General features: G+C 45.0%; 2 protein-coding genes across 10 annotated transcripts in view; one reads left to right on the top strand and one right to left on the bottom strand.

Moving 5' to 3' along the window:
- IFT140 (intraflagellar transport 140) overlaps positions 1–16,732 on the bottom strand; it is a 298,079-nt gene extending 281,347 nt beyond the window's left edge. The window contains exons 1-2 of one of the 5 annotated variants that reach the window (XM_029577418.1): positions 16,031–16,732; positions 6,084–6,260 (exon numbers count right to left, since the gene is read on the bottom strand). In XM_029577418.1, the coding sequence (XP_029433278.1) occupies positions 6,084–6,230 (147 nt within the window). In that variant the 5' untranslated portion in view covers positions 6,231–6,260; positions 16,031–16,732. Of the gene's footprint in view, positions 1–6,083; positions 6,261–7,638; positions 7,758–16,030 lie in introns of those variants that run through there. The other 4 variants (XM_029577414.1, XM_029577415.1, XM_029577417.1 and 1 more) reach the window with 4 other exon arrangements.
- The window catches only part of CRAMP1 (cramped chromatin regulator homolog 1), a 165,681-nt gene continuing 155,096 nt past the window's right edge, over positions 16,714–27,298 (top strand). For 2 of the 5 annotated variants that reach the window (XM_029577422.1, XM_029577419.1), the window contains exons 1-2: positions 16,714–16,844; positions 19,738–20,075. In XM_029577422.1, coding sequence (XP_029433282.1) covers positions 16,756–16,844; positions 19,738–20,075 — 427 coding nt within the window. In that variant the 5' untranslated portion in view covers positions 16,714–16,755. Of the gene's footprint in view, positions 16,845–16,882; positions 17,214–19,026; positions 19,313–19,737; positions 20,076–27,298 lie in introns of those variants that run through there. The other 3 variants (XM_029577424.1, XM_029577423.1, XM_029577420.1) reach the window with 3 other exon arrangements.

Below are 27,298 nucleotides of genomic sequence, written 5' to 3'. Positions count from 1 at the left end.
CGCTCCGTACCAGAGGACGAACAGGTGGTCAGAGACCCTGAACTCGTTGGTGACCCCGAGATAGCGGAGCAAAGTGCGCTTGACGTCTAAACGCCGGAGAGACTGGGAGCATCGCTGGGAAACGACGGAAGTTCTACCGTCTGGTTCACGTGAAAACGTGGAGACGACCTTGGGTAGAAATGAAGGCACTGTGCGCAGAGATACTCCGGAGTCCATGAAACGGAGGAAGGGTTCCCTGCAGGAGAGAGCCTGAAGCTCAGGGATGCGACGCGCAGAACCGATGACCACCAGGAAAACAGTCTTGAGAGTCAGATCCTTGAAGGTGGCGGACCGCAATGGTTCGAAGGGAGGCCCTGAAAGAACCCGAAGGACCATATTGAGATCCCACAAAGGGTAGGGAGACTGTACCGGTGGTCGCAGGTGTTTCGCCCCCTTGAGGAACCTTGATATATCCACGTGCGCCAACAGGGCCTGCCGTCCCGTGGTCCGAATGAACGAACCCAGGGCTGCGACTTGGACTCGCAGAGAGTTGTAGGAAAAAACCCCTTTCTCCAGGCCGTCCTGAAGAAAAGCCAGAATCCGAGGGACCGAAGTCGCGCCTGCCTGCGTATCCTGGTCAGCGCACCATGATTCGAACACCATCCAGACCTGCGCATAAGCAACCAAAGTCGAGGGCTTACGCGCTTTGAGGAGAGTCGCGACTACTGGAGCCGAGTATCCCTGGCGCTGGAGGAGTTGCCGTTCAAAAAACCAGGCCGCAAGACAGAAGTGTTCTGCCTGGTTGGAAAAAAAACGGGTCCCTGATGCAGCAGGCGGGGAAGATGGGCAAGACGTAAGGGGCCGTCCACCGCAATGTGGAGCAGGTCCGCGAACCACGGGCGCCGCAGCTACTCGGGGGCCACCAGGCTGACAGGCCCCGGGTGGGACTCTATCCGCCTTAGAACCTTGCCCACGAGAGGCCACGGTGGGAAGACATAGCATAGAAGGCGGGTCGGCCAGGGGAGCACCAGAGCATCCACTCCCTCTGCGCCGTGCTCTCGCCGTCGACTAAAGAATTGCGGCAACTTGGCATTGCGGAGCATCACCATGAGGTCCCTCACAGGAGTCCCCCAGTGACGACTGATGAGTGGCATCGCCTCGTCGGAGAGAGCCCATTCTCCGGGATCCAGAGGCTGCCGGCTCAGGTAGTCTGCCTGGATGTTGTCTACCCCTGCGATGTGCGAGGCTGCCAAGCGTGTTAGGAAAAGCGCTGCCCATGCCATCAGGCGGGCGGCCTCGAGAGCCAACGGTCTGCTTCTCGTGCCCCCTTGGCGGTTGACGTAGGCTACTGTGGTCGCGTTGTCTGATAGAACTCAAACCGCCCGATTCCGGAGGAGCGGAAGGAAGCGAATGAGGGCCAGCCGTACCGCTCTAGTCTCCAGACGATTGATCGACCAGGAGGCTTGCTGCTGTGTCCACTGTCCCTGCGCTGAACTCTTGACAAACTGCTCCCCAACCTTTCAGGCTGGCATCGGTGGTGGCCACCACCCAATCCGTGATCGAGGGAGACACCCTGGGCCAGACGTCCCGGGCGAACCACCAGCGCAGGCTGTCCTGGGCAGTCTGGGGAAGAGGGAGAACGGCCTGATAATCCCTCGACGCCGGTTTGCAACGGGCAAGCAAGGCGGCTTGCAAGGAACGCAGGTGAGCGAAAGCCCAAGGCATCAGGTCTATGGCCAAAGCCATGGATCCCAAAATCTGAAGATAATCCCAGGCCGTGGGCTCCGGGAGGACTGTGAAGCGCTGAATCTGGTCCCAGAGGACTTGTGCTTTGTCCCGACATAAGACGACCCTGCCCTGAGCCATATCGAATCGTGCTCCCAGGAACTCCAAGCACTGAGCGGGTTGAAGGTTGCTCTTGGTGAAATTCACCACCCATCCGAGGGACTGGCGAAGCTGAACGACCCTGTCGACTGCTGCCTGCCCCTGGGGAAAGGTCTTCGCTTGGATGAGCCAGTTGTCCAGGTAGGGATGAACTAGAATACCCTCCCGTTGCCACGCAGCCACCACTACCACCACGATCTTCGTGAAAGTCCTGGGGGCCGTAGCCGGGCCGAATTAAAGGGCCCGGAACTGGAAATGTTGACTCAAAATCTTGAAGCGAAGGAACCGCTGATGAGCCGCCAGGATCGGTATGTGAAGATACGCCTCAGTCAGGCCGAGGGAGGCAAGAAAACTCTCCCTGGTGAACCGACGCTCTGACAGAGCAGAGAGTTCTCCATGCGGAAGCGGGATACCCGAAGTGTCCTGTTGACTTCCCTGAGGTCCAGAATGAGCTCCGTCCTTCTTGGGTACCACGAAGTCGATGGAATAGTGGCCCGAGCCCAACTCTCCATAGGGACGGGAGAGATGGCCCCGAGACCCAGTAGCCTGTCGAGGGTCTGCTGCATCGCCAGCCGCTTGTGACTCGACCCGCAAGGAGAAATGATGAACCGGTGTCTTGGGGTGCAAGTTCCAATGCGTAGCCGTGCTTTAGAATATCCAAGACCCACCAGTCTGCGGTGATGGTGGCCCACTCCCCGTAGAAGAGAGAGATGCGGCCCCTGATTCGGGGCAACGGGGCGTGGACAGGCCTGGCATCATTGGGAGGGCTTGGGAGACACCCCCTGTGTCGACCCCTCCCGAGTAGTCCTGCGGTCACGAAAGGAACGGGTCCACAACTGAGATCTGGAGGAAGGCGTCCGTGGCCCCTGTTGACGGGAGCCACGAAAGCGGTGCTGCGTGCGGGCATGACGAACAATAAGGCTGCTGTCTGTCCTCTGGGAGTCGGTGTACCGCGTTTTCTCCCAGCGACTTGATGATCTGATCGAGGTCGTCGCCAAAGAGGAACTTACCCTTGAGGGGAAGGGAGCCCAAGCTGGATTTGGAAGAGGAGTCCGCTGCCTAGCTGCGAAGCCACAGGAGCCGTCTAGCCGAGACCGCAGAAACCATGATCCTCGCCAAGCCTCGTAGCAGGTTGTGAAACTCATCTGCCCTGTAGGCATATGGCCTCCAGCAGGTCTGCTTGTGCTGCTTCCTCCGCCGGCAATGCTGAGAGGTGAGAAGCTGCTGAACCCAACGGAGTCCAGCCGTCTGAGTGAGGGACCTGCAGATTGCTGCGCGGACTCCAAGCGCCGAGACCTCAAAGACCCTTTTGAGGTAAACTTCTAGCTTCCGATCTTGGAGGTCCTGGGGAGCCGTACCCCCCATGACCGGGATCGTGGTCCTTTTGGTGACCGCTGAGACCGCGGAGTCCACCTTGAGGAGTTCGAGGAAATCCTCCGAAGAGGATAGAGCTTGTCCATTGCCCAACCAACCCGGAGGGAGGTCTCCGAGGTATTCCATTCCCTCGTCAAGAGTTGCAGGAAGGAAGAGTATTGGAAAAGACAGAGCCAGGGGACACAGTCCCGCCAGTAAAGGATTCCCCTTTTTACTGGAAGAGATGACAATCGGCGCCGGGGGCCCTGATGGTTCGGCGGGGGGGGCTCGAGGTCCAGCTCCTGCAATACATGGAGAATTAAATCATCCAGCTCCTCTCTCAGGGAAATACGGAGAACCCGTGGATCATCGCAATCCAGATGAAACGCCCGGAGAGGGTCATCCGCGTGAGGTGAGCCCGAATCCCCCCCCCAGGTCCAGAAGATGATCTACTCCCCCCACCAGGGGGAGGACGAAGTGTGGCCTGGGGGCCGTCTGAGCGGACCAGATGTCACCTCCCGAGGGTCCAGGGGGTGCCCCCGCCGCGTCCGCCAAACGAGGGAGTTTGCAGGGAGGCGAATCCAGGGCCGAGCCCCTCGGCTGCTCCAAACGCTGCAAGTAGGCATTGTACAACAGCACAATGAGTTTGGCCGAGAATGCGGGGGGGGGGGGGGGGGGGGGGGGGGCGCCCCGGAAGTGTGTCCCTCTGAGAGTCCAAAGAGGTTTGGGCGGGAACCGGTCCCGAATCGGCGGCGGTATGTCGAGAAAATCCCCCTGCTCCCCTTCTGTCAGCAGAGACGCACTCTCCTCCAAATCCAAAATGGCCGCCATTCGTGCCAAAATTGGAGCAGACGCCTGCGGCTCGCGGCGCTCCAGGGAGAGCGAAGAAGAGGTCGGCAGGAGCGCAGAGGTGCTCTCCCCCCCGGGGAGACACCTGCGACAAAGCCCCCCCCACGGTCCTCTCGACCCCGGGCCGCCGCAAGACGGACAGCGAACGGAACGCGGCATGGTAGCCAGGCCCGGGGGAGGGACAGGCAGAAGCGGGAGGCTGGCTTGAAGGCAGCGCCGCGGGAGGAGCAGGCAAAAGAACCGCCTCTGCTCACTCTCTCACCCCCGTAGCGAGCAGCAGGGGCACGTGACCTCCCTGCTGCGACGGCCCCGGGGAATGTTGCGTCTTGGGGCCGAGGCAGAACACTGCAGCATGAAGTGGAGAGGCTGGCCCCACCAGCATCCAACGCCCTAACCCCGCGGAGAGGATCCAAGCTGAAAAATAAACCAAGATTTACCCCCAAAATGAAAGAGACAGGAGAGAACAGTCCTGCTTGCAAGGGGAGAAATCAAGAGCGCCAGTGACAGAAACTGGCCACCTGTTTGTTTTTTTTAAACTAACTGTGCGACAACTGACTTGATCCAACCTAAGAGAAAGTCAAAGTAAAGCAAAATAGAGTGTGGAGAAGTCCACCAAACACAGGGGAAGCACCAGGTTCCCCTACTTGCATCTGCTGGAGTCAGAGAGATACTGAGTACTAGGGAGGGCGCACGGGTTTATATGCCAGCGCCCTCCAAAGTTTGCTCTGACTCCATCTGCTGGACGGGGGACATAACCCACCATCTGGACTGATCCTGGTATGTACAGGGAAAGAAGCCAATATTTATTTCTTTTAATTTTTTACTATTGTAAATGTATTATTGTGAACCACTTAGGAAATCTGATAAGTGGTATTGAAATGTATAAATAAATACCTTTAAGGAAAAAATGCACAGGAGATGGGTCTCTGAGTGGAATGGCAGCTCTGGAACAAGGGTCATAGGAGGAGGAAGAAAGGGGGGCAAACTCAGAAGCAATCAAAAGTGAGGTGAGCCTGTGTGGACTACAATAACCTGCATAGAGCAACAATTACCCTAAGAATATTTAAAAAAAAAAAAAAAGAAGTTTGCTTGGCAGACTTAATGGACCACTTGAGTCTTTTTCTGCTGACATAAGAACATGCCATACTGGGTCAGACCAAAGGTCCATCAAGCCCAGCATCCTGTTTCCAACAGTGGCCAATCCAGGTCATAAGAACCTGACAAGTACACAAAAACTAAGTCTATGTGCTATGTTACTATGTTTTACAGAAAGTGTTGTGGATGCATGGAATAGCCTCCCTGAAGAGGCGATGGAGATAAGGACAGCATCAGAATTCAAGAAAACATGAAATACTCACAGAGAATCTCTAAGGGATAGAAAGGAACTATAATGTTGAGCAAGAGATGTGGACTGGCAGACTGGATGAGCCATATGGTCATCTACCATCATGTTCTATGTAACTTCTTACGTCAATTGGTATAGTTAAAGCAGCCTTTCAAATGTTAATGTATCTTAGTTTTCTACACACCCCATTACCTATTTTTCTCATATAGCCTTTTAAAAGGCAAAAATCTTTAGCTCAGTTAAAAGAGGCCCATTTAAATCCTGCCTAAAAACCCATCCTTTTAGATAGCTTTTAAATTCTAAAGTGGTTCCCCCTGATCACGATCTCATTTTTTCATCAGTTTCTATAATAATAATGCAATTCTGAAACCTCATGTTTGTCTTCTCTCTGTCTTGACCAGACTGTAAGCACCATGGAGCAAGAACTGTCTCTATGTGTCTGTACAGCACTATATAAATGTTATTAATAGTAATGCTAGCAATATTAAAAAGGAATCTTTCAGAGTACGCTGTAGGTCAGGGATGAAATGTATTGACAAAATTATGTAGTACAGACAAGGATGGAACCTTATGCAGCACCTGTGCAGGTCCACAACCAGCTCTCTCACTTTTAAAATTGTGAAATTCATCATGAATAATGCAAAGCCCTCTCATAGTGTGAACTGATACTCACGTGCTCCAGGTAAATATCCACACTTCCCCCTGAGGTAGTGCTAAATGAAGTAACGGCCAACAGTGGATGAAAACTGTGCCATGCTATATGAGAAGGAGACCCAGCTGTCTCTGGAGCTTCTATTCTGTGGTCAAAGTACACAGCCATTGTAAAACCACCTCCACTCAGTGTCCTGGTCTGTTAAAAGAAAACAAAACATTGCCAAAATAACTACCTGAAAAAGAAATGTGACAGATCAGAGCAGCTCAGTTTACTGGTTAAAAGTAACACGGTTGGAAAAAAAGATGTGACATCAGAAGAGCACACAATACTCAAGATGCAATTCCATACAGAGGTAAAATAATAATCATAGTTTTATTCTCAATTCCTTTACAAATAATTCCTAACATTCTGTGTTTTTGACCCGCACACCAAGCTGAAGATTTCAATGTATTAATCACGGTCATCTGGGTGGTGACTCCTAATACAGACCCCAGCACTGTATCTACAGTTAGTGCATCACTTTGCACTTGTCCACATTCAATTTCATCTGTTATTTAGATGCCCAGTTCCCCAGTCTGGCAAGGTCCTTCTGCAGTTCCTTACAGTCTGCCTGGAAATCTAATCCCTTTTCCAGATCATTAAAAAAATAGTAAAAAATACTTGTGCCAGTACAGATCTCCAGATCACTTTTTCCATTGGGAAAGATGACCATTTAGTTCAACTCTTCATTTCTATCTTTTAACCAGTTACCAATTTACAGTAAGACTTTGCCTCCTATCCTGCGACTTCTTAGTTTTCTGAGGAATCTCTCATAAGAGACTTTATAAAGTACCTTCTAAAAATGTAAAATACACTATCAGCTCATCTTTACTCAAATGCTTATTCACACCTTCAAAAGATTCTATTAAATTAGCAAGGCATGACCTCCCTTGCTAAATCCATGCTGGCTCTTCCTCATTAAGCCATGTTTATTTATAATGACCAATAATTGTACTCTTAAGAATGGCCTCCACCATTTTACCCGGCACTAACATCAGGCTCACTAGTCTGTAGTCACTTGGATCAGACCTGGAGCCCTTTTTGAAAACTGGCATTACATTTGCTATGCTTGAGTCCTCAAGTATAGAGGCAGATCTGAATGATAGGTTACAAATTATCAGTAGCAGGTGTAAGGAACCTCTTATTTCCTTACCAGAAGGTACTAACTGGCTGGGAAGGTTCAGAGAGATTTAGTGAAGAGTGATTTGGATTTTGCTCCCCCATGTGGATGCTGCACATGGTGTGCTCTAGCAGCTTGTCAACCCTAGGCACCATTTTAGGATGTGAGTTTTCAGTTAACTTTTCAAGAGGACAGGAGCTATTCATTTCCTGTTTATTTTTTGCTAACATTTCAGAGGAGTTGTCCGTTTTGCCCTTTGAACGTCAGCCTGTAAGCCTGACCTACTTCAGATTGCTTTTTACTCTTGTAGGCCAATTTTTATGAGAGCCTTGGTATCCCTTCACAGAGGATTGGGGCGCCCCTGTGTAAGGTTAGATCAAGTGGGAGGGAAGATTCTGCTGTTTCCTATCTCACCTCCAGCAGATAGTTCAGTCAGTGACCTGATGCAGAGAAGTTGTCTGTTTTCAGTGACTATCTCCTCAGTTTGGAGGCAAGGAAGTTTTTCCACCCTTCCTGTATCCATTTTGGTTTTCTCCCTTTTGAGTCAAAGTATAATTTTTGTTCTTCCTGGAACGGAATGCCCTAGGCACCAGGGAATCAAATATATTGGGAGAGGAGGCATGCGGAAAAATTATTTAAAGGAGCTATTTACTTTAAGTGAAGAACTTTATATTGTGATAGAAATTAATGGAAAAAGATAATCACTAATATTAGTAGTGTAATTGCTTAACATAAGTCCTTTTAAGTTCTGAGAATATATACATGACATTTTTCTTGGCTTGCTTGTAATAAGATACTAGATCTTAGCCAAAAGGCCGAGAAGTGATGAGATCAGATATATCAACAAGCAGCTACTCATGAGGTTAATGGTGCAGATATCAGGGAAAACAGTATATCAGCAATCTAGCCACACCTGTTGCTGATATGAATAGACAGATAGCTGAGGACTCGGCCCATGACAAGAACATATGGGTGTAGCCCAGAGAAAAAAAACTGGGACATAATTCTTCTGACCTAACATAAAAAAAACAGCTTTAGACAGACAGGTTGTAATCAGAGAAAGAACAGTTCAGAAGAAAAATTTGCTGGATATTAAAAGTGACTGATGAACTCTTCCTGATTTCCCAGCACTGTGTTTCCGATTTTCCAAGATATATAAGACACACACTGGAAACTGTGATGGGGAAGTATCTTTGTATATATTCTTAAGGCAAAAATCTAATCTTGTATGCTTTTATTGCTTATTCTCATACTTAAAAGAAAAAAAACTTATATGCTTATAAATAAATATGTTGTGTATTCTATGATGTAATAATCTACCACCTGGCCCACCTTTTACAAGGCATCTTTTATCTGGTAAGTGCCTGAAAAGTGGAAATTTCATCAGAGAGGAACAGATCCTTATCCATTAACAGAGGGAAGGAACTGAAGGTAATGTTCAAGAGCTGTGTTTTGTCTCCTGACTCTAGTGGGCTATACTTGAGCGGAGAGTGCCCATTTGGTACTTTCAGAAGGGTGATCTAAACTCTTTCAGAAGAAATGGGACTCGCTATGTTCTAACTGAATAATTAGGACTACATTCTAACCATTCTACAGTGGGGAGAAAACTGTGATAAATTTGGGAGTGTGGAAGAAGGAGTGCACTTTCTGCAATTTGAGTAATTGAAAGGAGAAGGAAATAAGCAAGTTTGCTTACCTTAAACAGTGTTAACCATGCTCTCTGGGGACATCCTCCTGGGTGGCCCGACGCGGAATATTCTCAAAGTATACAGAGCTGTGCTCTGTGCTCCTGCGCAGCCATTCCCACGTGATTTCCCCCCCACCCCCCGTTCAGTTAAAGAAAGCATAAACGTGCAGCAAACTGAGAAAGAATAGGACAGAGATAGAATCAAGGTATAAGCTGTCCAGGGAGGAGGGTGGGGATGCATGGCTAATTCATCCTGCTCAGGCCTTGTGCCTGCTTCTACTGGCATGGTATTCTTTGGATATTTCTTGCCTGTGGTTGCTGAGTTTGCCGTCTCTGTGATTGGTAAATTGGTGCACGATAAGGAGTAAATGGTCTGTATTGTTGGCATTGGTAGAATGGACGTTGGTAGGAATAATAGCGCTTCAAGGTGTATTGTTCCGTTGGGAATGTGAGCGATAATACTGCTATGCTCTGTTCTTTCAATTGCGACATGGTTGCTAGCAACCTGTCCCCCAAAATATTATCCCCTTTGCAAGAGAAGTTAGCAAGTTTTTCATGGACATTGTCCTTTATAGCACTTGCTCTGAGCCAGGCAATTCTATGTGCCACTATGGCAGTTGCTGACATTCATGCAGAAATATCAAAGGCTTCATATACTGTTCTAATCAGATGGTATAAACCTTCTATATCTGATTTAATTTGAGCCTGTATGTGTGCATCAGCACTAGAGGGACTTTTCCCTGTTTCCATTCTTGTAAACGCTCAAACAAATACTGAGTAATGTAAAATTGGTGCGGTTCAATTCAGCATAGCACCCTGAAACATTTTCTTTCCAAATTCGTCCAGGTATTTGCTGTCCTTACCTGGGGGTGTGTTTGGTACAGTCTTGTTTTCTTTGCTTTTTCCATTGATGACTCAACAACCAAAGCATGCGGTAATTGCACTGCTCCATAGTGGGCGGATTTGCGTAGTCTAAATTTTAGAACTGTTTTCCTAGAGATAGTAGGATTCGAAAAAGGAGAAGTTCAGGACTTATCTAGTAAGACCTCTAGCACTGTAGTGCCGTGGGCTCTGATGATATATGTCAAATATCTTCAATATTCCATGAACTTCTGACTTTGGATCTGGTATCTTATTTCAACTTTGAGGAAAGAGCCTACCTCTATGAATCTGGAATATGTCAAGTCCTCAGGAGGTGAAGATAGTTCAAAGCTGTCCTTCCGGTGGATCGGAAGATATCAGTCGATGATCCTGGAGAAGTTGGTGGAGAGGCCAGGACATTTATCTCCTGCTCAAATCCGCCAGGCTGAGGTCATGAACCATGGTTTCTGCCATCCATTCATCCTCTGGAGGGAAAGATGGTAGCGACCTTATGGATATGTTGTCTTCAGGTTCACTTGATGAATCCAGTTCCTTAGGGGAGTCTGGCAGTGATGCAAAAAAATTCTTTAGAACATCCTATATTTGTGTCATCGCCTGCAAAGCTGCAGCCTTTCCTTTGAGGGGGATGTAAGGCATGTCTAGTTAGTAAGGGATGGAGCCTTCTTTGGTAGAGCTGCCCTAAGGATGGAGGAGGCCAGTTCTCTTTGCAATGCGAATCGGCCCTGGGGCTCCCAGTGGGATTTGTGTCTCTTTATCAAAGGTTCGTGTAACTGAGGTTGTTCCCTTTTGTGTTTTGATACCTGTGAATCCTAAGTATACAGTGTCTCTTGATGATGAAGTGGAAGAATTGTCAGTAAGATGGATTGAGTCTACATCAGCACTTACTTCCAATTCCTCCTGATTAAACACTATTTGCAGGTCTGGTCATTATTTTGCTTAAGTCCTGTGGGTTGGTCCCTGAGTTTGTGATGCTTCGACCACGTCGACGAAGTTCCCTTCCTGGATACATGAAGTGGAAGGACTTGCATTGGAGGTGCGTCAGTCAATGCATTGCATCTTTCTTGGAGCATCGATGCAGTTCTTCCAGTGAATGTCTCTGTGCTTCGTGCGTGGATCAATTTGATGCTTCATGCGTCAATCGAGTTGGCGGTTCTAGCATCAGGTAGGTCGGCTCCCTGTGCCCTGGACACATTGATGCTTCATGCGTCGGATGACTAGACGCTGCATGCTTCGACTGGCTGGATGCTTCATACGCAGGGTATGACGATTGACTCTGAGTCATGCACTTTGCCTTTGTCCTTGCCCTGCTTGGCAGTTTTTGTCTCCAATGCTACCCCTGAGGGATTTTTGGAGAAATTAGGGCTTTTGGAGTTTTATCTCCCAAACCATTTTTATCCCTGTTGCAATCCTCAGAACACTTACTTTTTGGCTGAGGCTCCAGAGAAGAAGATCTTCTAACTGTTGTGGATTTTTTCTTCTTTTCCATCGGTAACGATTGTATTGATCGATGGGTCAGGGGATATTTATTTATTTATTTAAGACTTTTATATACCGGTATTAGTGAGGACATCATACCGGTTTACATTCAAACATTTAAGCTTGGAAAATACATATTAACAGGGAGGAGAAACCTGGAGGGGGATCAACAAGATGCAGTATAGAAATATAGATAAACAAAAGCAAAAAAGAAACCTTAACATAAGGCATGTAATGGTCACATTGTGAGGGGCTTTTGGGATGACAGGGGAAGATCTATTCAGGATATGCTCATTTGGATCTATTCTGGATAAGCGCGTTTAAATAACCAAGTTTTTAGGTGCTTTTTTAATTATGAACCTGACGGGTTGCCCCTCAATTTCTTCATTTTTTCAGCCCTTTGCCTCTGGGCCCACGGAGATATCCTGCTGTAGTTGCAGCAGGAGATCTGATCATGGTCCAGTCCTAAGCAAATGTAGCAATAATTATGTCAAGCAGTAAAGGACATAATTTTGCCACATTGGCAGAACTTGAACCTGGGTGCCTTCAGAGGCATAGTAGCACTTAAAAGTATGGAAGAAACTATAGTGTGTGGAAGTTAAATTGAAGAGAGAAAAATAGGAAAAATGCATGAAAGAAGAGAAGCATGACTGTGAGCTGTGCGGGATAAATGAAAGCTGAATGGGGGAGTGGAATCACGCTGGAACGGCTCTGTATACTTTGAGAAGATTCCGCGTCAGGCCGCCCAGGAGGATGTCCCCAGAGAGCATGGCTAATTCAGCCTGCTTATCTATGGGAAAATAAGTGTTAAGGAATGGGCCTCAAAAAGAGATTCAGAGTCTGCTAGAAGAGTGAGGTCACAAATGTATTAATCTTTCTTTTTCATTACTGTTCATCAACTTTATTTAAAATCTAAATCCTGTAAAGAATCTTCATTCAAATTATCAACTATCAGTAAAATAAGCTGGAAACCACAATGCTTCTTAGTGTGATTTTTGCTGCTAAAATAGTGGAGATTACCAGTGCTGTTTACAAAGACTAGGAAAAAGGAGCTTGTTCATGAGTTAATGCACAAAGGCCTTGAAGTTAAGCTTCCCCCAACAGGGAGCCCTGAAACTCCGATGTGCGACACTATCTATGGAGAAATAGTTGCAGATAGGGTCTTATTTTCTATGTGCCTCTGGATCCAGCCTAAGGGATCCATCCCACCCAGGGTTACACAATCTGAAATTTCATTATTTCAAAGCGGATTACATTCAGGTACCATAGGTATTCCCTTGTTCTCAGAAGGATTACAATCTTAGGAAGTGTTTTACTGAAGATTTTCCCCCATTTTGTGTCTATGGGAAAAATGCTAAGTAAACAGGGCCCTAAGAGTGTACCTGAGGCAATGGAAGGTGAAGTGACTTGCCCAAGATCACAAGCAGGATTTGAACCTTGGCTTCCATGGTTTGCAGCCTGCTGCTCTAATCACTAGGCCAGTGCTCCCCAACCTTTTCAAGCCCAAGGTACATTTCCATTAACAAAAATCTTGTGTGGCACACCAAACTCTACCAAAAAGACAGTGTGGACATGGAGATGACAGATAGAAAAGCACTGAAAACCTCACCGATCTCTCTTCCAAATTTTAAAATAAGAGAGGGGGCGGAATAGAGATACACATTAAACTATCATAATGGACCAGCTCCATCTATATGCAACTGCAAGAGAATGGAGAAATCAGTGTGGTGCGGGCAGCCAGCTCGGTTACTTAACGTGGCTGCCAAAGCACCTTTTCTGCTATTGCTCAGTGCATGTTTTTCACATCTCACTAAGCTTGCGGAAAAGACAGAGGCTAGAAGGAATCAAAAGAGAATGCTCAGGAGGAGAAGATGATGAGGTGCTGTGTAAAATTGTGTGCGCTTCCCTCCGATTTCGGAGCGGCTTCGGAGGGAACAGAGGTAGGCTGCGCGGCTCGGTATGTGCAGGCTGCCGATTTTGCACAGCCTTCCGCGCGCCGACCCCGGATTTTAAAAGATGTGCGCGGCTACGCGCGTACCTATTAAAATCCGGCGTACTCTTGCTTACGGCAGGTGCGCGTACTTTTTAAAAATCTGCCCCATTATATGTTACTCTAGGAAATCCATTTTCTCCCCTCAGTGCATTCTTTCTTCCTTTTCCCCACAGGAGTAAGACAGACAGGCCCTTCTCACCTCCCTTTCTGCAGAATCCCTGAGCATCTTTGTTGACAATTCAAAGCCATGGTTAGATGGAATATAAAAAAATTACAGCAGATAAGAACCACAAATCTTCCCATTCCTAATGCAATAACACAAATTATATTTGATCTTCAGCTTTACCCTCACATTTAAGGATCTTCTTAATTATATCCCATACTTTTTAAAATTCTAATTTTGACATTCATCATCTCCACTTGGAAGATATTCCATAGTCCAGCACACTTTCTGAGAATATTTCCATATGCTATTCCTGAGTCTACCCTTTTTTGAACCTTACATCACAGACCTCTTCTTGATCCAATCCTTTTTTCAGTGAAAAGGGGATTTGTGTGCAATATTTATACTGTTGAGGTATATGAATGCTTGTTATATACCATTTCTCCTTCTTCTCTTGTAGAGGTATACATAAGTCATTAAGGGTTGTGCTAATGAATTAGTCAGCTAGATCTCAGGGAGAAAATTTCCTTTCCCCTCCCCCCCCTACCATAGAGTAGCTAAATCTAGACTGGAGGAAAGAGGACTACACCTGGAGTATACGAAGGAAGGACAGAATGGGAAGTAGAGGAGAAGAATGAGAGGGCTACTCAGATGTGGGGTGTACACTCATCAAAAAAGATTTGTACTGGCGCTATACTCCTATCACTCTCCTCCTCTCTCACATTGGGCCGGCGGTGTAATATGGCAAGTGCTTTTTATTCCTGGCAATTAAATCTTGGGGGAATTTTGAATCCCTGTAAATAAAGACTTTAGTTTCCTCATTGTGAAATATATACTGTATATTCCTTCAGTTTGTTAAACAAAATGTAATACACCTGGATGTTGTCACTCTAAATTCAGTAACTGTAATTCTAGTGTATTCTTTCAAGCTAAACACATTGAAAAGACACAAATTCAGATGGGCTTTGTGCTACCAATCAGGACCTCTACATTTAAGATATAAGCCTGCCCTCACTGTTCTTGAATTAAGGACTTGATTCTGTAAGACTTTTCTCCCATTGTCTATGGCAAGGGTGACCACATTCGGTCCTCCATAGCCACACAAAGGCCTAGTTTTCAGGATATCTGCAATATGCATGAGAGACTTGTATACAATGGAGAGAACATGTACAAATTTATCTCATGCATATTCACTATGAATATCCTAAAAACAGACCTGTTTGTGGCATTTGAAGGCCAGAGTTGGCCACCCCTGGTCTAAGAGAAAACTCAACCCAGCCATTACAGCAACAATCCATGGCCAAAACTCATAGCTTCCTCTGGAACTTGGCTTACATGAATCCTGCATCTGACCAGTAAGCATCACCATTGAGTGATAGCTAAGACTCCTTCCTCGCAGGAGCTGTGAATACTGCCTCTGCAGCATCTCCAGCCCAAACAGGAGAGTAGAAGCCTGGTCAGGGAATCAAACCAGAATCTTTCACATGGCAGTGTATAGCACTTGCCTCTGAACTGGCCACAACAGAATTAGGCTTAAACAGAGTAGCTAGAGGGACGTACAACACACTGTTATGGTGGTTGTCTATGCATACTTTTCAACCTGTTAAATCACTAATGAGTGACTTTCAACAGTTATAATTTGGCAATTCAGCAATGTAAGATTGATACAAACCAAATAAGCCTGATACTTCACTTTCAACAGCATAGCTCTCTGCTTCAACGGCAGGGGAGAAAGCCTGATACTTCACTTTCAATGCATATCCAGGATAACTCTCTGCTTCAACGGCAGGGGGTAAGAAGAAAAGTGGATCTATATACAGACAACAACCAACAAGGACTGAATTACATAGTCTGGGTAAACAAATAAGCATGGGTGTAGCTTGCTTATTGCAGAGGTTACTACCCCTAACTAATTAAGCTAGATATTTCACTTAGATGCAGTTCCAACACTGCTCTCTACGTTAATAATGGGGGTGGAAGGGAAATAGAACCAAAAGGTTACTAAGAGCCAAGACTAACAGATAAGTATGAGAAAAAAAAAAGTGTGAGGCTTGCTGGACAGACTAAATGGGCCGTTTGGTCTTCTTCTACCGTCATTTCTATGATACTACTAAAGCTTCGTTTGAATGATGTACTTATTAGGGTTAGTATACCCCAATGAAGGTGCCACCTTTACAACCCAGATGTTTTTAAAAGAGAAGTATGCCTTGGCCTCCCCCATCAATAATTAAAGTACAAAGCTAAGACAGCTCTCAAATGAATCTGGAAGGAAAGGAAACCCAGAATTAAAAATAAAGACAAAAAAAAAAGTCTAGTTTAATTTATGGCTTGCCAGAAAAGAAAATGTACTAATTTCTTCAAGTTGTGAAGAATTCGATGTTCTCTCCTTCACAGAAAAAGCATGGGTTTAAGTCTCTGCCCCGAGAGTCACCACCATCTCAATCAGGGCCTGCACACTAACACCAAGCATAATCCTTGCAAATCTCCAGCACAGCTCCCACACTTCCTACCATGTTTCCTCCTCAGCACATCGACCCTTCCTCGCATCTTTTACCCTCTGCTATCCGACCAGTCTTCTCTAATTTCCCTTCCCAGCACCTCCTACCTTCGCTCCATCCTCTCCCGGCGCTGATTCGCAAGCTAAGGCGCGGAACGCTCGCCACCGCTAGCTCAGGACACGACAAACCCTCTTCGCTCGCGGCCTGTTTTCCAGGCGTCTCCGGGCACAGGGGGCTTCTCCCGCTAGCCGCCGCGGTCTGCTTTCCTCACATTCGCCTCTTACCTCCCTGAAAGTCCGCTTCCGACTGAACCTCCCACAGCTCCGGGGCGGCAGCCTCCCTCAGGCCGCGTCGCTTCACGTTTCCCCTGACAACAGTCGAGCGAAATCCCTCCCCCCGAAGAAGAGCGGCGAGTCCCGAATCTTCCGCTCAGGAGAAGGAAATAGTCATAGTTGGAGGTGGGCAAACAAGGGACGAAGATGCGAGACTGGGGTCGGCGTTAATTTTTACTCTGATTAGCATGGATGGAAAGCGGAGAGATACGGTTCAAACTTTATCTGCACCCCGCACCCCTCAGATTCAACCTCAACACTTTTCTCTCAATTAGTCCCTTCTCTCTAGTCGTCGATCCCCGGTCACTCAGATTGGCCAAGTAATTAGTAGGACCGGTACCCTGTGCTATCAATTACTGTACTGCCCGCCCCTGATTCTTTCAGTCTCCGTCCCAGACCGGTCCAATAAAGCCCAGCTCCCTCCAGCAATATTTTTAAGAGCTGACCCTCCCCCGGAACCCATGGTTAAGGAGCGCGTCAAGCACCGCGACGTTCTCTGAATGGTTGACGTTACTGTAATCTCGCCCTCTTGTTGGGCGCTTCCTGTCTGTTTTGCTCATGCGTCAGCGCGGCTCCAGCCAATGAAAAGGTTTGTTTGTGACGGGTGTTGTGGGCGGTCCTCGAACTCAGCTGTCGCTTCTGCTTGTGCCGCCAAACTCCGGATCTGAGCTGGGAGAATAGGGAGCTGCCTGGGCCTAGTGGGATTTAAGAAGGAAGGAAGAGCGCGAGAGAAAGCAGAGAAGGGAAACGAAATAAGAATTGGCCTTGGAAGGCTGAAACGATCTGCATGTGTTTTGTACGTGGACGTGCCTTTTTCTCGCGACTCGGGTGTGCTTCCTGTTCTCAAGGTGCTGGCGTTGTTGCCGGGCAAAGGATCTATCACTGTAGAGCGAGGGACGGAGGCCGTTGCAGGCCCGGGGCCGCAGAACCTGCCCCGCGCGGAGCATTGATGAATAAGGTATGGAGCCGAGATTTAACTGCAATGCGGGAAGCCGCCGGAGAGCGGGCTTGAGAGAGAAAAGAGAATTACTGGTGCTGCAAATCCGAGCTCGCGTTACCGTGAAATCAATGAAAGTTATAAAAATGTATTTCTGCAAAGGCTGGAAATTTCTCATGTTTGTGGTGAGGGGTTTGGATTGAGATGTTTTGCGAGACTGTAGAGAGGAAAGCTTTAGGCGTTATGATGGATGGGGTTACAGTCTCATATCACTTGTCCAGTCGTTCATGTAATATATAGATCTTTCTCCCTAAATAATTTCATGAATGTGGAGAACAAGCAAGATGTCTCTGAGGACGGTTGGTGTGAATTGAAAGAATATATGGAAAAGGCTCCTATCTGTTTTGTTTTATGTGGGTATTAGCAAGCACAAGGATAATAAATAAATGATTTTGGAAGCGGACCACATGGAGAATGTGATGGGATTTCGTTGGGAGGAAGTCTGTCATGTCCTTGCATTTGACACTAGTTTATTTTCATTAACCTTATGGAGCTTCCTCTGAAAGATTGATGCTAGGAATTGATTTTTCGCTTTATTGTGATGAACAAATTGCTTTGTTTTGATGACATCTTTGCATCTTCATCAGATTTGTTCTCTTGTTTTGTGATCCCCATTTGTACTTTCTCCTCATCACAAAAGTGTTTCAGATTTCCATGGTACTGTTATCACAAAACAATATTAGTACAATTGACAATCCATTTTGTGTGTACTTTAATATAATGAAAATCTTTTAGCAGTGTGAATGACCCTTGAATGTATGTCTTAAGTTGTTTTGTAGGGTAAATTAATTTTGTAATCTTTTACTAACTAGTCGTATGTTAACTAAATAATACAAAATATCAAATACTAGGTAGTGCCACAATTCTCTTTTGCATTAAATTTAAAACATATAGATATAAATAGCTTCTTTGTACTATTTTTTTTCTATTTCTACGGTGGGTTTACTTTTTTATGTAAGCTTAATGCATTAGTTTGTGGTAGAATTTGTTGAATTGTTATTTTTGATAGCATTAATGCTCTGATAAATGAAGACTAGAGGTCCTGAATCAACCGCTAACATGTAATGCTGAATTAAACCGCTTTTCACTATACTATAGTAGGGAATATTGCATCAGCGTTCATTTAAATTTTTTTTAATGAAAGTATTATGTAATAGTTTCTTCACACACTTGTGCTTTTGTTTTTGTTGTTTGCCATAATATTCACAGACCAGGACTATAATATTAATTCTTACAAGTTTAAACGTGTTTATCTGTCAGATGACTTAATATACTCATGTATATTTTTACATTGAGAGTACACAAGAAAAAAAGATTAAGTCCATGTGACTAAAATAACTTCTTATACATCTTTAATAATTTGTGCTCATTGTAGTATATTCTGTGCCCTGTAAAATAGGACAGTTTTTGAATTAATGTATCTGAAGATGATGTGGAGCATTTTCAGTGGGCGTTGAATGTATGGCAGCAAACCGATATAAATCATTTCATTGATAACCGATACAACGCACATATAGAGTATAATTTTATTGTACGTGTTGCGATAACATGCAAAATAATGTTTCGCCCTTTCTCTTGATGTGGGCATTTGTTTTTATTTATTTATTTTTTAATGAAACTTATCTTTCTGAAATGCTGGAAGTTGATGACGTAGCAAGCAAAGTTCAACTGGGAAGCCGAAATGCAAAGAGCCCCCTTCCCTTTCTGCGATTTTAGCCTAGAAATCTTGGCGCGCATCCGCAAGTGTAATGGTGGGCTGGAAAGAGGAAAGCCTCGTGCTCATTTTGCACTTGTTTTGGCGTGTGTGCGATGTTCCGCTCCGGTGCGGTGGCCAGTTGAAGGCGAGGTGCCTTTTTGGGGGAGCCTTGGAGAGCTTGGCTTGCGAGCCTGGCGAGTCCAGCCCCAGAGAGTCGGCGAGCTAGAGCAGGAGAGACAGAAACGCAGGGCTGCTCTCGCCGTCAGGAATATGCTCAATTTACCCCAAAGCAGGGCTCGAAACACCTCGGATCCATGGTGAGGAGAAAGAAGGCAGCCCCCGGCTCCGAGGCACTGCAAAATGGGTAGGCTGGCGTCGCTCGGAGCACTTTTGGGAGCCTTTCTTGCGGGGGCACGGCTAGCTCCCAATTTATCATGTCGTTTTGGGTTTTTCCGAGAGCGCTAAACGCGAAGCGCTCGGGCTCGGTTTTCGGGCAAAATGACGGAAACCGGCCGAAAATGCGGGTAGGAAAGGCCCCCAGCGCGGTCCAGGGAGAGCCGGGGCTCCGTCCTCGCCCTTCCGCGAGGTCGGGGAGGCGGATTTTGAAGGAGTTTAAGAGGAATTTTGCACAGGTTGTTTTGTCGGGACAGCGAAAGGGGATTTGTCACAAACAACGGCGGCCATGTTGAAAAGAATTTCTGCCTCTTAACTTCTTACTCCCCTGCTTTTATCTCCTTGTCTCGCTTGCTTTGCCCCGCGTGATGGGTTTGATTTGTCCTTTCCCCACAGGATGACAGTGAAGCTGGGCGACGGCAGCGGGGATGAAGGGGTGAAAAGGCTGGGCAAAAGAGCAGCGGGGGACGAGGAGCCTCTGCAAGGAGCAGGCGGAGAGGCTGACGACCGAAGCAGCAGCAGCAGACACCCCACAAAGAAAGAAGAGAAGGGGACTTCTCCCTCCGGTTCCTCCACCAAAGACCTGGAGCAGGCAGCTTCACCTGTGCAGCCTTCGCAGACCCAGGACCAGCATCATTTTCTGAGGTCCAGCGTCAGACCTCAGAGTAAGAGATTAAGAAAGGATTCCTTGGCATCCTCCGCCGCCGCCGCCAGCAGCAGCGCAAAAGGAAAAGGTATTGTTGCCCAAACCCCAGAAGGAGAGTATCTAAAGCCAGTTTTCCTGAATTGTCCCTCTTTATCACATAGATCAGAGCCTATGCCAGGTTCTGGTGGGTTTTTGAACTGCCTTTTTCTTTTTATTTTGTTACCCCCTTCCTAGTAGGTCAGTTCTTGCTGGAAAGCTGATCGACTGAATTCAAACATGTCTGTCATTCGTGTTTACGTTTGCAGAATGGTTATTTTGGATACACAAAAAAACTCTTAATCCTCCCCCAACAATATTTTAGTTTCAGTAACAAATTAAAATATAGCAACATAATCTTGTAATAACCGTACAGAATTGCTAGCATTGGGCTATAATAGAATATTAATTAACTTTGAGCAGTAGGTTGATGTCTGCAAGAAATGTAACTGTTTTGACCCATAAAATAATGTAGCCATAAATATTAAAACAGAGATGTTTATTTGGAAATAGACTTTTAGCTTTCCTTCAGTATTTGACCATGTCTTCCTGTATCTTCTGCAGCATCCGTTCTCATCAGATGCCATGTGTGTTGAAGCAGTCAGATGTTATTGTCCATTTTTTCAGTGAACGTTCTTACATGAGAGTTGGACTGTGTGAGGGAATAGTTTGCATCCTTGGGAATGTTTGTTACACATTGCACTATTGTATGTGTATGGTGGACTCTATATAGTGTATAGTTTCAGAAATACTGTGGAAGCTTTGTCAGACAGCAGATCTTATTCTCCTCAAGGTGCTGTTTATTAAGGGGTGGGTATGTTTAAAGGTACCTTAACTCACAGGGCAAGTAAAGTGTATATTAAGGTCAGCAGTATTATCGGACATGTGCAAGTAATGGTAGCAGTCAGGTTTTTTTTTTTCCAAAATTTGTATAGCATGCAGAATTAGAATACTTTGTATTGCTTTTAGATTAAACAACAAGTTAAAACCAACATAACTTAAGGTAAAGGGGTATTTTTTGGCCCAGCAGTTTCCTCCTGCTCTTTGGGCTTTCATTTTAATTTGAACCATCCCCCATTGGGACTGCTGTACCATGAACCTTGGTTTGTACTTGCCTGGGGCTTTCGCTCTCTTTTTTTTTTTTTATTTAATTCCTTCCCTCCCCCTCCCCCCCTTGATATCTGCAGCTTCCTTTTGGATCCTGCTGCATGCCCACCTTACTGGTATGCAATAACCATCTCCTTTTTGTTTTATTTATTGGGCCATAAATGCTGCCTTTGCATCACTCCTAGTCTGTGCTGGCTTGATATGTGGAAAGTGGGGCTTGGAATTGAATCCAGGTCATCCACATAGTGTACATTACCACCACTGAACCATCATGCTGGACAGGTTGAAATGTTTTACATCCATTTTTATCAGCAGGTACTCTGAAGATGAATTCATGTATTTCAATTAAAAAAAAAAAAGTGGTATCAATGTTCTATCACTCTGGCATGCAAGGTGTAATTGCAAGCCTACTACCTTCTGTACTAAAATTTTTCAAACACATATCAATTTTTTTAATGATTAGTTTTAGTAAATAGTATTTAAATGTTTTAAAACTCGGTAAAACACCAGCTGCAGTGATGCTGGTGCATTGAGTTCAGTAATCGTTTCATTTCAGTGGTAGTAGAAAGATTTGAAGGGATGTTAAGTGTGTTAGACTGGAGCTTGACAGTTTTGTAAAAAGATTGTAATTGCATCCAACGTGACATTTTGCAAGTATGTGGTAGATATGGTTTTCGTGTAACTTTTTCTCTTATTTGCTGTTTGAATAGATAGTAGCATCCAAATAGGAGATCATATAGCTATTATGCAGATGGGTTTATAGATTTCATATTTCAGTGAAGTTTGCGGGTGCTACTATGTATTTGTCTTATTGGTTGGTGGTAGGGAGTGCATGCCATGCAACTTCCATTATACTATACTTTCTTTATAAATCAGTATAGGAGAAAATGATTTTCACAAAAATAATGGTGCTCTTTAAATTTACCACATAGACACAGAGCTGAGTTTCACATGCTGGTGATTAAACAAATGCCGCTACTTTTCAGATAATCATTTGTATGCTACTTTATACAGATTAGAAGCTGTGTGTGTGTGGCTATGTGAATTTATAAAATAAAAGGATGTGTATGTATGTACAATTATAAAAGTGTGTATGTGTATTTAAAAGAATTTATAGCCTGCGCCTTCAATAGTTCGGGGCAGTGAACAAAAGGTATATGCATAATAAAAAAAAGTTACAGTAAAAACAATAACTTATAAATTGTGTATGTGTGTGTGTGTGTATGTATATATATATATATATATATATACGTAGAGAAAAGCAGTACTAATGCACAGCAGTTCTTACAAAAGATGTTTTTTGTTACTTCTTTATTAATATATATCCTTATTTAAATATTTATATCTACAAATCTTAAAATTATTCATACCAGGAATTTGCATATCACAAAAGGAAAATATTCAAAATATTATGAATCGTAAAACTCAGAAAATCAAAAAGTGCTGAAGTGGTTTCCTTTATATAAATATCCTTGTATATTCATTCCAAATTGCAGTCTGTATGATAAAAATAGTCAAATTTGACCTTAATAAAGCATAATTAGTCCATTTGGATTGAATTTACAGGGACATTTATATAAAGGACACTACTTTAGCATTTTTTGATTTTCTGGGTTTTACGATCCATAATGCTTTGAATATTTTCCTTTTGTGGTATGCAAACTCCTGGTATGTGCGATTTTAAGATTTGTAGGAATATTTAAATAAGCCTAGATAGATGATATATATAGATATGCATGTACGCATATATGCATGCACTTATATGCACGTGTGTGTTTGCGCGCATATGCCTGTGTATGCATGTGGAAGTACACATTTGCACACATAGCTATATACAAACATAATTTTGTTTACATATGTGCATATATATATGTCTGTATATACAGTGGCTTATCCCCTAAAAAATCAGCATGTTTGTGTGGATTACAAATGACAATTGTACAGATTGTTCCAGACAGTATATTTATTGCAAACTAGTATGCTCTTAATTCTTTTTTTTTTTCCTTAATTTTCAATAATGAAACAGTGAAAAAAAATCTTTGAAACAGAAACATATAGTATTCTACATTGATCTCGAAGAAGAAAGAAAAAAATACTGAATAAAAGAAATGGTATACAATATATTCTTCTACTTCCTAGCAGTAAATAAATGCTGGAGAAGGCAAAAGAAATTAAAGGGAGCTTATACGTAAGCCGTTTCTTTCATATTGCTTAACATAGTTATAAACAGCAGTTATGTTATACATTCATGATTGCATTACTACTGAAGCATAGGGGAAGAGGCTACCAACTTATGGGCCTCTATAAAGGATTTCAACTGCTCAGGTTGAAAGGAGGTAAAACACTCATTATCTCTCTTGACAATGCATTTACATGAATAGCAAAGTGTAAAGGAAAAACCTAAGGTTACAGTTGCTTGTCTTAAGGCAAGAAAGCCCTTCCTCTTAACTTAAGTAGCTTGAGCAAGGTCTGGAAATATCTTAACATTTTGACCATAAAAGGCCACAGAAAATTTACGGAAGAAGAAATAAAATAAACCAATAGGGTATTCCTATCCAAAACTTCCAAAGTGGAATCTTAAAGAAAATTGGTCAAGTTAGCTTGAATGTCCATATTAAAAACAGCAGGAAATCTTTTTGGAAGAAAAAAAACCACGTTTATAGCAGGCATGTGCTCTGCTGCAAAACGGAAAACCTGAAAGTAGCTCTGTAGAGTGACATACGGAGTTTCATCTAAAACTTTGAGGAAATTCAGGAGACATAGATTTAAATGTCTCACATTGTTCTCCAAAAACTCAATGCGCCTGGAAATGGCATTGCGATCTCTCACCATTAAACTCTTGCATTGAATGAACATATCTTGGTTAATTAGTCACTTGCTCCTGGAGTTCTGATTTTTGATGACAATTGGAAGAGAAAAGTTCTATCTTATTGTTAAGAACTTTGAAGGAATTCCCAAAACCAGTGACCAAGTCCCAAATAGCCTCAAGAGTCACCACCTCTGGGTGCAATGGAAGAGTGAGCCTCCCAGGGAGTACCAGATAAGGGAGACTTGACCACCGGATCTATATTCGACAAACCAGTTGTGGCAGAGGCTAGGGAAGGGTTTCCTGTCTGCTTCCTCGCTGACCACAGTAGGAGGCTTCAAATCCAACAAAAGCGGCAAGGTTCGAAAGAGCGGCCCTTCCACCGATCACCTCTCTGTGCCAGGGAGGCCAGGAGCTGCAGGCTAAAGGAAGCCTCATCTGCTGGCACTTGCGGTGCTCCCTCGCTGCAAGGTACATGAGAGTCCTCAGCATCCTGAAAAGCTGCTGATGAGGTCGTATAAGCTGTAATAACTTGCTGCCCTGATAAAGAAGAGGAGTCCGGGGGAAGATCCTCTGTCTTCCTTTCTTTTCAATGGCATTTCGGAAGAAACAGGTATGTGGTATCCTAAGCAGGAGCAGCAAGCAAACTTGACCTCTTCTATGCCACCATCATGCTGTCCTCTCACTAATATGCTGTTAATGTAAATTTTTAAAGTCACAATTCATTATTTCTCTGCATTATTTCTAAAATAAAATGCTGCTTCCGTAAGTATTCAACCCCTTCAGATTGGTACTTGCTAGAACCACTTTTTGCTGCAATAACAGCTTTAAGTCTGTTGGGGTAAATTTCTACCAGCTTTACACACCATTTGGGAGTGATATTTGCCCATTGTTCCAGTTTGTTCAGTGGGTTGGATGATGCTAATGGACTGCAATTTTCAAATAGTGCCACAGATTCTCAGTTGGATTGAGATCTGGCTTGGCAATTGTAGACATTCACCTTTTTCTCGTTCATCCACTCCTGTGTTGCTTTACTCCTGGGGGAATTCTGCGCAAACAATTGTAAAATTCTGCATACTTTATATTGGTCAAAATAACACACTATATATGTCAGTCTTTAAGTAACTTAAAATGTAATACAGAAAAAAAATATTGCTTAAAGATGCAGAGTTTAAAATATTTTGAGCAGAATTTCCCTAGAAATTCATGTAAGAGTGCCTCTTCCATCCTCTCTCCTTACTCCCCTGAACAGTCTCTTCACTTTGCCCTCTTAAACCCCAACTCCTCCACCTGCCACTATCTCTTCCCTCCACTTCTAGGCACAATCCCTTCCACTCTATCTCCACTCCCAGAGTTTGACCCCTCTCTAAGTATTGCCCCTCACACAGGCTCTTTTTCTCTTTCTCTGTCAGACACACTCCCTTTCTCTAATGCTCATACAAGTGTTCTCTCGCGCGCTCTCCCACCCATACACCTTCACACTGGCTCTCTCTCTCACACACACACGTCGCTTCACACTGGCTCCCTCTCACAAACAAACATGCACTCTCACATACAAATAGTCCCTTTTTCACACACACCAGCTCCCAATCTCTCACACACATACACACTCCTTCACAATTTCCTCACATAGGTTCCCTCTCTCTCACCCCCCCCCCCCCCCAGACTCAGTCTTACACACACACATACATAGACTCACACTCATTGGGGCCTGCTTCACCTTCGCCACAAGCGGGACAGCCTGCACTCGCAGCACACCAGGGTCTGCTCCATCTTCGCCATGAGAGGGTTGGGCTCTGCTCGCGGCACGCTGGGGCCCGCAAAATTCTGCGCGCTATAGTAGTGCAGAATTCCCCCAGGACTAGTTTCTTTGGCCTTGTGCTTGGGTTCATTGTCCTGCTGAAAGGTGAATTTTCTTCCAAGTTTTTAGTTTTTTAGCAGACTGAAGCAGGTTGTCTTGCAGTATCTCCCTGTATGTTGCACCATCCATCCATCCTTCAGTTTTAACAAGATGCCCAGACCCTGCTGAGGAAAAGCAACCCCACAACATGATGCTACTACCCTCGTACTTTACTGTTGGGATGGTGTTTTCTGAGGAATGGGTATTGTTAGGTTTGCACCACACATACAGGCCAATACAATAAGGTCGCACGGAAAACGGGCGCTGAGTGTTGAGCGCCCGCTTTCCTAACGCGTGCCCAGCCTCCTCTCCTGGGCATGTGATAAAGTATTTAAATGAGGAGTTGTGTTTAAAGAGGAGGTTCTACAGACAAAGGCGCCCCTAGCGCCTCCTTAGCAGCGGAAGCCCAGGAGAGGTGGCTGTCAGCGGGTTTGGAAAACGGACGCTTAATTTTACGAACATCCATTTTCTTAGCCCATATCTGTGCAAAGGTTTGGAAAATGGATGCTCGTAAAATGGAGCGTCCATTTTCCTAACCTAACCACAGGCACACTTTTTTTTTTTTTTTACCTTTTTGGTTCCTCCGACTTAATATCACCACAATATTAAGTCGGAGGATGTACGGAAAAGCAGTATTTTCTGCTTTTCTGAACACTTTTTTGGGCTGCTCAGAAGTTAAAGCCTGCTCTTGGGCAGGCGTTAGTTTCTGAGCGTAAAATGTGCAGATCAGGCGCACTTTTTTTTTTCTGTATCTGGGCGAATAATAGCCTCATCAACGTGTTAGTTTCGGGGGGGGGGGGGGTTTGGACACGCTAAACCCCTTATTGTTTAAGGGGTAGTGGATGCACGTGCAACTGTGGGTTAAACAGTGTACTCAGCTGAGCGCGTTTTACGGTATTGGCCTGATAATTTTTTAAATTTTGGCCAAAACGCCCCGTTTTTGCCTCGTCTGACCACACAACCTTATCCTACATTTTGGCTGGGTCACTTTGATGCTTTCTGGCAAACTGCAGATGTTGTTTGATGTGGGTTTACTTCGGTAATGGCTTCTTTCTAGCGAACCTCCTGTCAGGGTCTCTCTGCTGGGCGTACATCGCCCCAGGAGCAGTACAGGACTGCAAATCGGGATGCTGGACAGGATTAGGGCCTGTCTTCTGCCTAGCCAGCCCCTTCCCCCTGCAGGTTGAGCCCTTGGGTTCTGGGGGCCAGTAGCTCTCTGCAGTGGCAGTACATCATAGTACGTCAGTACTACAGAACAAGGCTGGACACAGACACTGGCTGAAGTTTGGGATTGATATACTGGCAGGGCTTGGTTACAGGAGCTGTACACAAAACAAGGATTTAGGGCTGCAATAGACAGAGACAAGGCAAGGTGGTGAGGATAGCCAGGGAGAGATACAAGCAAGCCAGGGTACTGGACAGACACTAAGCAGGAACTGGGACAAGGAATGGATGCAAGGGC

This window comes from Rhinatrema bivittatum, chromosome 14 (genome assembly GCF_901001135.1).
Source record: "Rhinatrema bivittatum chromosome 14, aRhiBiv1.1, whole genome shotgun sequence".
Classification (NCBI taxonomy): domain Eukaryota; kingdom Metazoa; phylum Chordata; class Amphibia; order Gymnophiona; family Rhinatrematidae; genus Rhinatrema; species Rhinatrema bivittatum.
The sequence above is the reverse complement of the archived record's forward strand: the minus strand, read 5'-3'. Positions and strand labels throughout refer to the sequence as shown.